At 68.3% G+C, this 14,041-nt stretch overlaps 1 protein-coding gene across 2 annotated transcripts in view; it reads right to left on the bottom strand.

The window, feature by feature from the left end:
- Nucleotides 1–14,041, bottom strand: part of DNMT3A (DNA methyltransferase 3 alpha) — a 29,517-nt gene extending 15,476 nt beyond the window's left edge. Inside the window, exons 1-3 of one of the 2 annotated variants that reach the window (XM_088162634.1) lie at nt 13,917–14,041; nt 9,173–9,277; nt 2,344–2,668 (exon numbers count right to left, since the gene is read on the bottom strand). In XM_088162634.1, coding sequence (XP_088018760.1) covers nt 2,344–2,668; nt 9,173–9,277; nt 13,917–13,985 — 499 coding nt within the window. In that variant the 5' untranslated portion in view covers nt 13,986–14,041. The remainder of the gene's footprint in view (nt 1–2,343; nt 2,669–9,172; nt 9,278–13,916) is intronic. The other variant, XM_014888217.2, reaches the window with a different exon arrangement.

The raw sequence follows: 14,041 nt of genomic DNA, 5'->3' as shown, positions 1-14,041 counted from the left end.
GGGGCCTGGGGCGCTCCCCGGGGCGGTGCTGTGGGTGGGTGGGTGCTGCTTCCTCCACGCAGCCGCTGCTGCTGCCCTGGCGGGGTTTGGGGGTCCGGGGCAGTGACCCCCCCGGCGCAGGGGAAGCGGCGCAGCCCCGCTGCTTCCTGTGCTCTCTGCACATCCGCGCCGCAGGTCGTGCCGAGGCGCTGCCAGGAAAGTGGCTAAAAATAACCCCGAGTGTTTCGGGGGGTGAGAACCGCCGGGGGCCGGGGCAGCGGGGGCGGCCGGGGGAGTGGGGGGCACTGCTGGGTGCACAGGGGGCTCCCACCCACTGCTGGCACCCCTCAGCACCTCGCCCCGGCACAGAGCCTGGGGTGGCCACAGACCTGTGCGACGCTGGCACGGTGCCCCGCAGCTGGCACATGGGGATCCAGCCCCCCATGGCAGCATGAGCCCCCCAAAGCGGCAAGACCTGAGTAGGAGAGCAGCCCAGAGTGCTGGGGGACAGCAGGGGACATGGGGGGACAAGGGGCACACTGCAGGACACTGGGATGGCAGGGGACACCTTGGGACACCAGGGTGTGTGTGCACTCCAGGTATGCCCAGGTGTCCATCCCATCCTCCCAGTGCTGCCCACAGGGATCTCAGGTGGGGAAACTGAGGCACGGGAGAGGGGGCCTGGCCTGTTCTGAGATGCTGGTGCCCTGTGGCACTGGTCAAACTGGGGGACACTGACTGAAGCAGGGATTTCCCGTGGCCACGGCTGATCCCAGGCACGGCATCCCCGGGGAGCCCCGGCGGACTGGGAGGAGCAGGGGAGGGTCCGGAGGAGCAGGGAAGGGTCCGGAGGAGCAGGAGAGGGTCTGGGAGGAGCAGGGGAGGGTTCGGAGGAGCAGGGGAGGGCTCGGAGGAGCAGGGCAGGGTCCGGCGGAGCCGAGCCCGGCGCTGGAAGGGGCCGGTGACCCCAGCACGGGCACGGCCGGAGCGCTGGACATGGCTCCGTGCGGGAGGAGCCGAGCTCCCGGCAGCGTCACGGCTGCCCCGGGCCGTGCTGGGGATGGCTGGAGCCGCCCCCACGCCACGGCATCCATCGCAGCACAGCACTCAGCGTGTCCGGCTGCCCCGGGCCCGCAGCAGCCGCTCCCCCCGCTCCCCCCGAGCGCGGCTGCGGCTGCGCCTCGTGACTGCGGCAGCATCTGCAGCGTGCGGCTCATCCGTCCATCCCTGCATCCAGCCGTGCATCCAGCTGTGCATCCAGCCATGCCTCCATCCCTGCATCCAGCTGTGCATCCAGCCACGCATCCATCCCTGCATCCCCCCATGCATCCAGCCATGCCTCCATTCCTGCATCCAGCCATGCATCCAGCTGTGCATCCAGCTGTGCATCCATCCCTGCATCCCGCCATGCATCCAGCCATGCCTCCATCCCTGCATCCATCCCTGCATCCGGCCATGCATCCATCCCTGCATCCAGCCATGCATCCAGCCATCCCAGCCTCTTCCAGCTCCACCCCTGCCTGCCTCAGCCATCCCAGTCTCTTCCAGTCCCATTCCAGCTCTCCTTTCCGTCCCAGAGCCCTCCTGGCACCAGCACTGTCTCAGCATGGCCATGTGATGATTCCAGTCAGGAAGGCCCCAGTGCCAGAGCTGGGAATGCTGAGAAGGTGTCCCGAGGTCCCGAGGGACCCTCTGGGCTCCAGCCCGTGCCGTGGGCTCTGGTGCCGTCCCCGGGCTCACCTGCAGACCCCTCCCCAGAGGTGGCACAGCCAGGGATCCCCGGGCCCGCTCTGCTGCCGCAGCCTCACCCCAGCAGAGCCGCTCCGGCCCTGCAGCGTCACAGGGTGCTCGGCGGGCTCTGCCCAGCTTGTCCCTGTCCTTGTCCCTCGTGTCCTGGCGAGCCAGCGCTGGGCCCGGCCCTATGGGGGGGCTGCACTACCTGGGCACCTCCTGACATGGCCCAGAAATGCCCCGGGACCCCTGGGACCCCCTGTGGGTGCTGGGATGGACCCCTCAGCACGGCGCTGCTCCCCAGCACCACAGCCAGCGCCTCCGCGGGCCCCAGCACGGGCAGGGCAGCCACGGGGGGACACTCGTGCCAGGGAGGTGTCACGGGGGGACAGGGATGTGCTGGCACCGAGCACAAGGCCCGGCATCCCTGCTCCTGCTGTCAGCAAAGGCGATGATGGGGGACAGGATGAGCATGCGGGCACAGCCCCCCACTCCAACCTGCTGCCCCCACCCCAAATCCCACATGGAGGGGCTCAGCCCTTCCTCCTCCTCCTCCTCTGCAGGACAGTGGGGCTGGGGGTCCCTGGGGGGCTGAGCCCCGAGAGCGGGGAGCCCCCAGCGCTGAGCTCTTACTTTTCTCTGTGGCCTCCAGGAGTTTCCTCCTCCCGCGTTTCTTCTGGGGGTCGGAAGGGGCCAGCTCACCCTCATCGGCCGGGGCGTCCAGGCCCTCCTTGGGGGTGCAGCGGCCGTTCTCCAGCGCCCGGCCCGTCTCTCCATCCGCCAGGCTCTCGCTCTCGTCCTCCTCGGGCCGGCCGCCCTTGGGGCTCCCGCCGGCCTCCTCCGCGTCCCCCTCCACGTCCCCGTTGGGCAGCGGCTCGGCGGGACTGGCCTCCGGGCACGCCGGGGGGCACTTGGGCACGGCCGCGCTGTCTTTGGGGGTGTCGCTGCTTTCCGCCTGCTGGGAGGAGGAGAAGGAGCTGCTGGTGGTGCTGGCAGGGGGGGACAACAGCACTTCACGCTGGAAAGTCCCAGTGCCACCTCCTGCATCCCAGGTGTGACAGCTGCTGCTGCCTGCTGAAGGGACCTTGGGACCAGGACATGGTGTCACAGCACCCTCAGGACCAGGACACACGGATGTGTCACCCTCAGGACCAGGACACACGGATGTGACACCCTCAGGACCAGGACACTCTGCTGTGTCACCCTCATGGCCAGGACACATGGATGTGACACCCTCAGGGCCAGGACACACGGATGTGACACCCTCAGGGCCAGGACACTCCACCACGGCACTCTCCGGACCAGATCACCCACACAGGTGAGTGTGACATCCCCATGGACCAGGACACGTTTCCATGACCTGCTCAGGGCCAGGACACATCCCAGCAATACCCTCAGAGCACGACACAATGTCACAGCACCCTCAGGACACGGGCAGAGTGACAAGATACCTTTGGGACAATGCCGCAGTGCCGTGACATCCTCAGGACCACAACAAAAGGTGACACACCATGAGGATGAGGACCAGGACACGGGGGACAGGGCATCTTTGGGACTCAGTGTGACCCATCCCACTAGCACGGGGTTATGGGACAGGTGTGTGTGTGACAGGTGTGTGTGACATGTGTATGTGTGTGACAGGTGTGTGTGACAGGTGTGTGTGTGTGACGTGTGTGTGTGACGTGTGTGTGTGTGACGTGTGTGTGTGTGACGTGTGTGTGTGACAGGTGTGTGTGACAGGTGTGTGTGTGTGACAGCTGTATGTGTGTCACAGGTGTGTGACAGGTGTGTGTGTGACAGGTGTGTGACAGGTGTGTGTGTCAGGTGTACCAGCAGTGCAGCACACGTGTCACTGTCCCCAGCACGGTGACGTGGCAGGGACAGAGTCCCCGCCTGGGCTCTGGGGTGGCAGTGGCAGTGCCAGCCCCGGCACGAGGCACGACCCAGACACGGCCACAGGGCTGGGATGGCACCAGGGACACCGTCTGTGCAGGTGGATGGCACAGCTCGGCACGGCTCGGCACAGTTCAGAACAGGTGAGTTCAGTTCAGCACAGCACAGCTCTAAGGCACAGCTCAGCTCAGCACAGCTTGACTCAGCACAGCTTGGCACAGCTCAGCACAGCTCAGCACAGTTTGGCACAGCTCAGTTCAGCCCAGCTCAGCACAGCTCAGTTTAACACGGCTCAGTTTAACACGGCTCAGTTTAACACAGCTCAGTTTAACATAGTTTAACACAGTTCAGCCCAGCTCAGCTCAGCACGGTTTAACACGGTTCAGCACAGCTCAGTTTAACACAGCTCAGTTTAACACGGCTCAGTTTAACACGGCTCAGCTCAGCACCAGGAGCAGGAGTCAGAGCGAGAGGCCCAGCCCAGCCCCGCGGTTTCCGTGGCCAGGGAGAGTGAAAGTGCTGCTGAGGCTCTGCAGAGCCGGCACTGGCACAGCCCAGCCCGGGCCAGCCCTGCTGCCACTGCTGGGGGGGCAGAGCCCCGTGCCAGGACACCCCTGTGCCAGGACACCCCTGTGCCAGGGCACCCCTGTGCCAGGACACCCCTTGTTCCAGGGCACTCCTGTGCCAGGACACCCCTGTGCCAGGACATCCCTTCCCTAATCCCAACCCCTTCCCTTGGAACCGGCCCTCACCACTCCAGCCCTGTGGGGCCACCTGGGCACTTCTCCGGCCTCCCCGGACACTCTGCACGCTGCCACGGGCACAGGGTGCCCAGCCCGGTGTCCCCCCAGCACTGGCACTGGGCACCCCCAGACAGACACCTGGAGCTGCTGCCACTCCCTCCTGGTGCCCCCAGTGTCCCCTGCAGCACAGGAGGGTGGCACGGGGTGGTGACAGGGTGGCACAGCATGATGCTGTGGGCAGTTGGCCACGGGGACCCCCCTGCCTGTCCCCAGTGACCTACAGGTGCCACGCTGGGCTGTTTGGTGACAGGGCCAGGGAGGGGACATGGCACTGCTGGGGGCTCAGGGTGCTGCCCACCAGGAGGGGCTGGGGAGGGGCACAGGCTCCAGGGGCATGGCAGGTGACAGGCTTTCCTCCCCGAGCTCCCCGACTTGTGGCACAGGGCACGGGACCCTGGCGACTCCCCCTGGCCACCGCTGCCACCACCCGCCTGTGCCACAGCCCCACGGCCACTCCCTGCTGCCACTGTCCCTGCTGCCACTGCCACTGCCACTGCCACCGCCACCGCCACCGCCACCGCCACCGCCACTGCCACTGCCACCGCCACTGCCACTGCCACCGCCACTGCCACCGCCACTGCCACTGCCACCGCCACCGCCACTGCCACTGCCACCGCCACTGACACTGCCACCGCCACTGCCACCGCCACTGCCACTGCCACTGCCACTGCCACCTCCACTGCCACTGCCACTGCCACTGCCACTGCCACTGCCACCGCCACTGCCACCGCCACTGCCACTGCCACTGCCACCGCCACCGCCACTGACAGTGCTGCCACTGCCACTGCCACTGCCACTGCCACCGCCACCGCCACCGCCACTGCTGCCACTGCCACTGCCACTGCCACTGCCACCGCCACCGCCACTGCCACCGCCACTGCCACTGCCACTGCCACTGCCACCGCCACTGCTGCCACTGCCACCTCCACTGCCACTGCCACTGCCACTGCCACCGCCACCGCCACTGCCACTGCCACCGCCACCGCCACTGCCACTGCCACTGCCACCGCCACCGCCACTGCTGCCACTGCCACCGCCACTGCCACTGCCACCGCCACCGCCACTGCCACTGCCACTGCCACTGCCACCTCCTCTGGGGCTGCGAGGGAAGGGAAGGGAAGGGAAGGGAAGGGAAGGGAAGGGAAGGGAAGGGAAGGGAAGGGAAGGGAAGGGAAGGGAAGGGAAGGGAAGGGAAGGGAAGGGAAGGGAAGGGAAGGGAAGGGAAGGGAAGGGAAGGGAAGGGAAGGGAAGAGAAGGGGCTGGTGGGACTCAGGGTCACTGCTGTGGCCTCTTCCCATCCTGGCTGCCCCAGAGGAGGGCACGGTGCCCCGAGCAGACACCGGTGCCATCAGAGTGCTGTGCCAGTCCATGAACGAGAGCACAGCTGGGGCTGTCAGAGCCCCAAGGCCAGACCTTGGTGTGCCCAGCCCCGGGAAGGCCACACGGCCACCATGGGGACACCACAGTGTGGCCTGGGAGCAGAGCAGGGAGCTGGGACCAGGGCAGGATGGATGCCAGGGAGTCAAGTCCTTGCCAGTCCCATGGCAAGCAGGACGTACTGCAAGCCAGTCCCTGGCCTGGCAGCGTCCCCAGCTCGCCCTGAGGGAGCCCCGAGTGCCATCCCTGACGGGGTCCTGGCACCCCTGGCCCCCCTCCAGCCTCTGCCTGGGGCCGAGAACAATCACAGGGGCTGTGGGGCTTCCCAGGAAGGGAAGGAAACGGGAGGGGAAGGAAACGGGAGGGGAAGGAAATGGGAAGGTCCTGGAGCTGTGCTCCAGAGCAGGCACAGGGGCTGCGGGGTTTGGGGCCTGGGGGACACTCGGGGTGCCTGCAGGGCTCTGGGGAGCTGTGGGGTTCAGGGGGCTGCAGGAACTGACCCCAGCCCCCGGCTGGGATAGCCCTGGGGGGCACAGGCTCCCTTTGGTGCTGCCAGGCTCGGGCAGTGGCACCGGACTGACGGTCACTGCTGGGCCTGCAGTGCAGCCCGACAATGCCAAGGAGCTGTGCCGGGCAGGAGGGTCCTGGGGGGCTGACAGTGGGACAGGACGGGCACTGTGCCCCCTCCCGTGACGTCCTGCCAGGACAGGGACACACAGCCCACCCAGCCCTGGCACAGCCCCCATCCGTCCCACCCAGCCAACACCCCCTGCCAGCCCCTCCACAGCTGCCCTGGCCAAACCTGGCACCCCAACTTCCCTACCTGAGCCCAGCCCACCAGGCCCCCCGTGCCACCAGGACCAGCACGTCCTGGTGCTGCCACTCAGACGGGGCAGGGACAGCAGGACAAGGGGACAGCAGGACAAGGGGACAGCAGGGCTCACCCCGTGGCCTGTCCCTTTCCCGGCTGCTCCGGTGCTGTCCCTGTCCCTTCTCAGGGCCTTCCTGCCCTCCCTCCCACCCGCTTCCTCTGGCTGCCGGGCCTGGGAACAAGGAACAAGTGCTGCCTTTCTGCTGCTCCCTCCCCTGCACTGGGCCCCCGCCAAGGAGGCTGCTCTGCCGGGAGCCCGCGGGGCTGCACCGCCCCGTGCCTCCCCACCGCCCTGGGGACACTGGGGACACTGGGGACACTCCCCAAGAGGGATGACGGGGGTCGCCACCTGGGGACTCTCGTGCCCACCCCAGCCCGGGCAAGGTGCCCCAGTCGCCCGTGGCATCACCCACAGAGCCACCCTGCTGAGGGGCGTCCCTCTGCCAGGCGCAGCTGGGACTGGGGACACTGGTCTTGGGGCCACGGCATGGCACTGCATGGCTCAGCATGGCATGGCACACCACAGGACAGGCTGGCACAGCCTGGCACAGCTCGGCATGGCCTGGCACAGCTCACTGGCACCGTGACACCCGTCCCCAGAGGGCTGTGACCACCCAGCCCCCTGCCAGCTCCCTGTGCCCTCTCACACCCCTGACCAGGCACAGGGCAAAGTGAGTGTTCAGCTTCTCTGGCCACATGCCACCCTGGGCATGGGGTGCCGGGGACCCACAACAGGCATTCACAGAGCCAGCCTGGTGCCCATGGCATGTGCCAGCTACCCCAGCCTGCCACGGTGCTCCTGGCATGTGCCAGCTCCCCCCAGCTTGCCCCGGTACCCCTGGCACAGCGGGCTCTCCTCACAGAGGATATTTTTAGTATCTCACGTCCGTAGGGGCTTCCCTGGCCTCCTGGCAGTGCCCAGGGCTGGCCACGCCAGCTCTGCTCTCCTGGCACTGGGAGCTGCCGGCCAAAGGGCCAGCTCTGGCACTAGCACCGCCACCAGCACTGCCACCAGCTCTGGCACCAGGACTGCCACCAGCTCTGGCACCAGCTCTGGCACCAGCCCTGGCACCGGCACTGGCACACAGGTGGAGCACACAGGGACAAGCACCCACCGTCGCCGGTGGCAGGACGTGCCCGGTGCCCTGGCATCGCTGCCATTCCCTCCCCGTGCCGGGGGGCTCCCGGAGCCCCGCAGGCTCCCGGGCTGTTCCTGCGCCGTCCCCGCTCGCTCCCGTGCCAGCATTGTTCTCCCAGCAGCGGCTCCCCCGCCCCGCACCCGCCCAGGTGACACTGCCCGGCTTCCCCTGCCCCTGGCACCAGCACGGCAGCGATCAGCGATCATCGGGACAGGCAGCTCGGGCCTGAAACGTCCCAGCACGGGATTAACCCTTTCGGCTGCCGGAAACTTTTCCAAAAAGGAAAAGCCTCAGCTCTGTTTGTCCTCTGTCACTCATCACCCTGGGCCTGTTTGTCACCTCCTGTGGGAATGAGGACTGGGGACATTGTCTGAGCCTGGGAGACTGAGGGCACCTTCCCTCTGGGCCTTCAGCATCCAGAGGAAACTGCTCCTCCACTCACAGCGAATCCATCGCAGCAGCAGCCAGGTGCCACCGTGCCACCCCAAAGAGGGAGCCACTGTGGCTCCCCAGTGGCACTGGGACATACCACGGCTCGGAAGGGACGAGCCACGAGCGTCCTCGGTCCCCAGCACCCCCCAAAGCCTCGAGCACCCTGTGACTCCCCAGGTGACCCCAGTGGGCACGGTGCCCGTGATCCAGCGAGAGCGGAGCCAGCCCGCAGTGCTGGGTGGGCATCGCCCGTGGGCAGGAGCCAGGGAGGCCCCCAGAACCTCGGGGGGCTCTGTTCCCATGGCCCAGCAGCCCCAGGATGGGGAACCAGGGTCCAACCGCCCAGGCAGGCAGAGAATGCAAGGTGGGGACACGAGAGGAGCCACACGGAGTGGGACAGTGCCACCGGGCACAGGAGGGGACAGCACTGAGGACAGGAAGGGACAGCACTGAGGGACAGGAGGGGACAGCACTGAGGACAAGAAGGGACAGCACTGAGGGGCAGGAGGAGACAGCACTGAGGGGCAGGAGGGGACAGCACTGAGGGCCGGGAGGGGACAGCACTGAGGACAGGAAGGGACAGCACTGAGGGACAGGAGGGGACAGCACTGAGGGGCAGGAGGAGACAGCACTGAGGGGCGGGAGGGGACAGCACTGAGGGGCGGGAGGGGACAGCACTGAGGACAAGAAGGGACAGCACTGAGGGGCGGGAGGGGACAGCACTGAGGACAAGAAGAGACAGCACTGACGGGCAGGAGGGGACAGCACTGAGGGGCGGGAGGGGACAGCCCCTCCGGCTGCTCCCAGCTCTCCTCTGGCTCAGCACCCACAGGGCAGCCAGGCCAGCCCGTGGCACGCCAGCAGCTGAGGTCTGTGGCCGCAGGGCGGGACAGCCCCAGGGGGGTCACCCACTGCCACCCACCTGTCCCTGGTGCCCGCTGGCTCACCTGGGCATGCTTGCGCTTCCGCCCGGGCCGCCCGGCTTTCCTCATGGGCGTCCCCGGCTCCTGCTTCTCCTCCTTGCTCGGGTTCTCCTCGGGCTCCTCTTCCCCCTGCGAGCCGGACACAGACAGGACGGTTACGGCGCCGGGCAGCCCGGGCTGGGCACGGCTCCACTCCCGCTCGGGACAGGGGCACGGGCACCTGCCCGGACAGGTGGGAGCGTTGTGGCATCGTGGGGCCGGCAGCACTAGGACACTTGGAAGGGTGACAGTGGCTCCTGCCACACTTGGGAGCCTCAGCGGGTGACCCTCCTGGCCGGTGGCTCAGGACACGTGCCCACGGCTGGCACACGCAGGGCTGGGGGCTCCTGCACTGCAGAACGCGGCCAGGGCAGCGTGGACACGGCACGGGCCTGCAGGCAGCCACCAGGCTCCCTGGGGACAAGGGCCAGCAGCAGGAGCCGGGTGCCCATGGAGCAGGCAGCTGCCAGCTTTGGGGACCCCGCTGTGCCCCAGAACAGCTGGCAGCACCCCAGGCCCTGTCCCTGGTGCGGTGGCCCAGCCCTGGCGCTGGCAGCACGCCTGTGCCGGCATGGCGGCGCAGCAGGAACACGGGAAATGAACCTGCTCCCGTGCTCGGGCTGCGGCAGCGCCGACACACAGGGTGTGCCGGGGGCCCTGTCCCCGCTCCGGGCTTCCACGCCTGGCACCGTGGCACGGAGGGGACGCAGAGGGCAGGGGGTGGTCGAGGGCCCGGCACGGCGCGGGGTCGCTTTCACCTGAGCCCCAGAAGATCCCGGCGGCAGCAGCCAAGCAGGAAGAGGCCACGGAGGGGGAGCAGGGGAAGGAGGAGAGGCCGGCGGGGGGCTGGTGAGGGAGAGGCCAGGGAGGGGATGGGGCTGGCAGCCAGACAGCGCCAGCATCCAGCTGCAGCTGCGCGGCCCCGCAGCCCGGCGGGCGCCAGCACCGGCCGCATTCCTGCTCTGGTCCCCCTGAGCCGGGGCAGCCACACCATCGGGATGCAGCTGGAACACCCCTGGGGGTCCAGGGATCCAAAGATCCCACGGCACTGTGACACGCTGTGTCCCACGGCTCTGCTGTCCCATGGCCCTGGTGTCCCATGGCTCTGCTGTCCCATGGCCCTGGTGCCCCATGGTTCTGGTATCCCATGGCTGTGGTGTCCCATGGCCCTGATATCCCATGGCTCTGGTGTCCTATGGCTCTGGTGTCCCATGGCCCTGGTGTCCCATAGCTCTGGTGTCCCATGGCCCTGCTGTCCCATGGCCCTGGTGTCCCATGGCCCTGGTGTCCCATGGCCCTGGTGTCCCACGGCTCTGGTGTCCCATGGCTCTGGTGCCCCACTGCCACAGTGCCCCCAGCTGTGGTCCCCAAACCTGCTCCCTCTCTGTGTGTCACCCACCCCAGACTCAGCTGCACCCCCTGTGCCCACTGCCGCCCGTCTCCTCTGCCTGGTCTCAGGGCATGTGGGATGCACAGAATCCATTTGTAGGTCTGTCCCCAGCCCCTGTGGTGTCCCTCCAGAACTGTGCTTGTCCCAGCACCACTTGGCTGCTTGTGGGGCTGGGCAGCCTCCAGCACCCTGAACAGACCCCCCAACCCTACACAGACTCCCCCAGCCCTGCACAGAACCCCCCCAGCCCTGCACAGACTCCTCCAGCTCTGCACAGACCCCCCAGCCCTGCACAGACATCCCAGCCTTGCACAGACCCCCCAGCCCTGCACAGACCCCCAGCCCTGCACAGACCCCCCCCAGCCCTGCACAGACCCCCAGCCCTGCACAGACACCCCAGCCCTGCACAGACCCCCCAGCCCTGCACAGACACCCCCCAACCCTACACAGACTCCCCCAGCCCTGCACAGACTCCCCCAGCCCTGCACAGACCCCCCAGCCTTGCACAGATCCCCCCAGCCCCGTGTGGGGACGCCCCCAGCCCTGGCACCTGCTGTCACCACCAGGGCTGAATGAGGGCAGGAGACACCACAGCACACAGGGGGCTGGGCCCTGCTCCCCATGCCATCCCAGCTGGAAAATTTTGGGACAGGTCCAAGGACAAAGTCAAGATCCCAGATCCAGCACCATCCTGATGCAGAAGGGGGATTCTGGGGGCCCCTGTCCCACAGGCCCCCTGTGCCTTGCTGTGCTGCAAAGCCAGGGCAACCCCAAGGAGCCCAGGGGTCCAGGCCAGCCCCTGTGACTCCCTGGCACCTGTCCCTTTGCCCCAGTGCCACCCTGACTGCTGGCAGTGCCCCAGCCAGTAATCCCTCACCACAGGCCAACTCATTCAGGTCCTGGCAGCATTTACAGTGGATGTACAGGAAAGATTTGGGGGTGCCATGTGCACCAGGTGGTAGCCAGGTCGCCCATGGCCAGGATGCAGCTGGGGAGCACCCAGTGCGTGCCAGACAGGCCAGGGGGGCTCCGGGGTGAAAAGCTGGAGGGACAGAGCTGGCTCGAGGGCTGCCACAGTGGGGGGACAGCTGTGGAACCAGGGAGATGCCCCCAGCACCCATCAGGACAGGAAACCCGCCCCGGGGCACAGCCAGAACCCAAAAAGCAGCGCAGGAGTGGGGGTGCACCCGGGCAGCAGCAGGGCTGGGCAAAGGGCTCCATGGGGGCCCCGCGGGGGCTGAGTCATCCCCACCATCACCACCCACCCCCACCCACCCCCACCCACCCCTCCCCACCCATCCCCCCGTGCTCGCCCGGGCCGCGGGGCTCCGTGGCACGGCCCCGGTGCTGCTCCTGCGCCGCTGCCAAGCAACAACCCGGAGGGAACGGCGGCGGAGCGCAGGGATGAGCTGCGGCATGACGCAGTGCTGGCTGTGCCGGCAGCCCCGCTCCGAGCCCCGGCAGCACGGCCCGGCCCGGCCCGGGCCCCGCGGGACACCGGGAACGGAGACCGGTCCCGGGTGTGAGCAGGGATGAACCCCGATGGGACATCGGGAACGGAGACCGGTCCCGGGTGTGAGCAGGGATGAACCCCGCCGGGACACCGGGCACGGAGACTGGCTCTGGATGTGAGCGGGGCTCAGCCCCGATGGGACACCGGGCACGGAGACCGGCCCTGGGTGTGAGCGGGGATGAACCCCGATGGGACACCGGGAACGGAGACCGGCCCTGGGTGTGAGCGGGGATGAACCCCGATGGGACACCGGGAACGGAGACCGGCCCTGGGTGTGAGCGGGGATGAACCCCGATGGGACACCGGGAACGGAGACCGGCCCTGGGTGTGAGCGGGGATGAACCCCGCCGGGACACCGGGCACAGAGACCGCCTCTGGGTGTGAGCAGGGCTTGAACCCTGTTGGGACACCGGGTACGGAGACCGACCCTGGATGTGAGCAGGGATGAACCCTGCCGGGACACCAGGCACGGAGACCGGCCCTGGATGTGAGCAGGGATGGACCCTGCCGGGACATCGGGAACGGAGACCGGTCCTGGGTGTGAGCGGGGCTCAGCCCCGATGGGACACCGGGCACGGAGACCTGTAATGGGTACGAGCGGGGGTCAGCCCCGCCGGGAGCCACCGGCACCGGCCCGGCCTGCGAGGAGCCCCGGAGGCAGCGGGGGAGGATTCGCCCGGCTCGGCAGGGCGACCTCGGCTGGGCGACCTCGGCGCGTGGCCCGGGGGAGGCGACGCCGCGTCCCGCGGGGTCAGCCCAGGACAGCGCTCGGCCTTGGAGCTGCTGCCAGCGCCGGGCACTGCCAGGGCTCTGCCCTGTGCCCAGGGGTGCTGGGCTGCAGCCACGGCTCTGCCCTGTGCCCGGGGTGCCTCCAGAACCATCCCAAAACACCGAGGCTGCGCTTCCAACCCCGCTCCCCGCTCCTGCCGGCAACACTGCGGGGCAAGAAAACACCGACCCACCCCCGGGGTACCCGTGCCCCCAGCTGTGCCAAGAACGCGCCGGGCACATCGCAGCGGACACACGGGCACATCCCCGTGGAAACACCGGCTGGCCCCTCTGGGAGCAGCGGCTGGAGGATGGGGAGCACCAATGTGCGAGCACAGCGTGACCCAGCTGGCCAAGAGGAACTGGGATGACCCCGACCTGGCGGTGCCCGCAGTGGGACCGTGTCCAGCTGGCCGCAGCCCGGGTACCCACGCCTTGACCGGCCCTGCCCTGCGCTGCTGGACACTCCGCCCCACAGGAAGAGCAATGGCTTTGCCAGCCCTGGCACGGGGAGTGGCCACCCTGGCCCAGCACGTGCTTGGCTGGGGCGTCCCTCCTGAGCCTGGCGACACACGTGGAGGAGGTGCAGAGACCCCCGGAGCAGGCAGCACCCCCACGAGGGGGAGCAGGGCTGGCACGAGGGTTATGGGGCCACCACGTGTCCCATTCAGCACAGGGCACGAACCCAGCACACTCTCCAGGACCAGGACACCGCCGATCCTGGGGGACACACTCCCCTGGGGTCACCCCACCCTGCCAGCCGACTTGCCCCAGCTCTACTCGCAGCCGAGAGGTGACAGCAGGTCTGTGTCCCTGTCCATCCCCAGGCTCCCCAGCGCCAGGAATAGCTCAATCCGCGCTAATCCCGGCCAGCCGCGGCTCAGCCTCTCTCTGTGCCCCCGTCCCCCCGCCCGGCACCGCGCTCCCCTCCCGCAAGGGGCTGGGCTGTGCCAGAGGGGACCCGGCACCCTTCTCCTGCCAGCCGGGAAGGATCCAAACCCCGAACCCCCCGAGGCTGGCACGGGATGGGACGGGCACAGGGCCCCGCAGCCCCGTACCTTGTGCGTGTCGAGCGCCTCGCGGCTGGGCGCGGGGCTGCCGGCGTCCAGGGTCCCGCTGGATGGCATCGTGGGGCACGGGGCCGGGCACGCCGCCTCTTCAGCACCTGAGCGGAGCCCGCTGC

This window comes from Sturnus vulgaris, chromosome 3 (assembly GCF_052056855.1).
Source record: "Sturnus vulgaris isolate bStuVul1 chromosome 3, bStuVul1.hap1, whole genome shotgun sequence".
Classification (NCBI taxonomy): Eukaryota; Metazoa; Chordata; class Aves; order Passeriformes; family Sturnidae; genus Sturnus; species Sturnus vulgaris.
The sequence above is the reverse complement of the archived record's forward strand: the minus strand, read 5'-3'. Positions and strand labels throughout refer to the sequence as shown.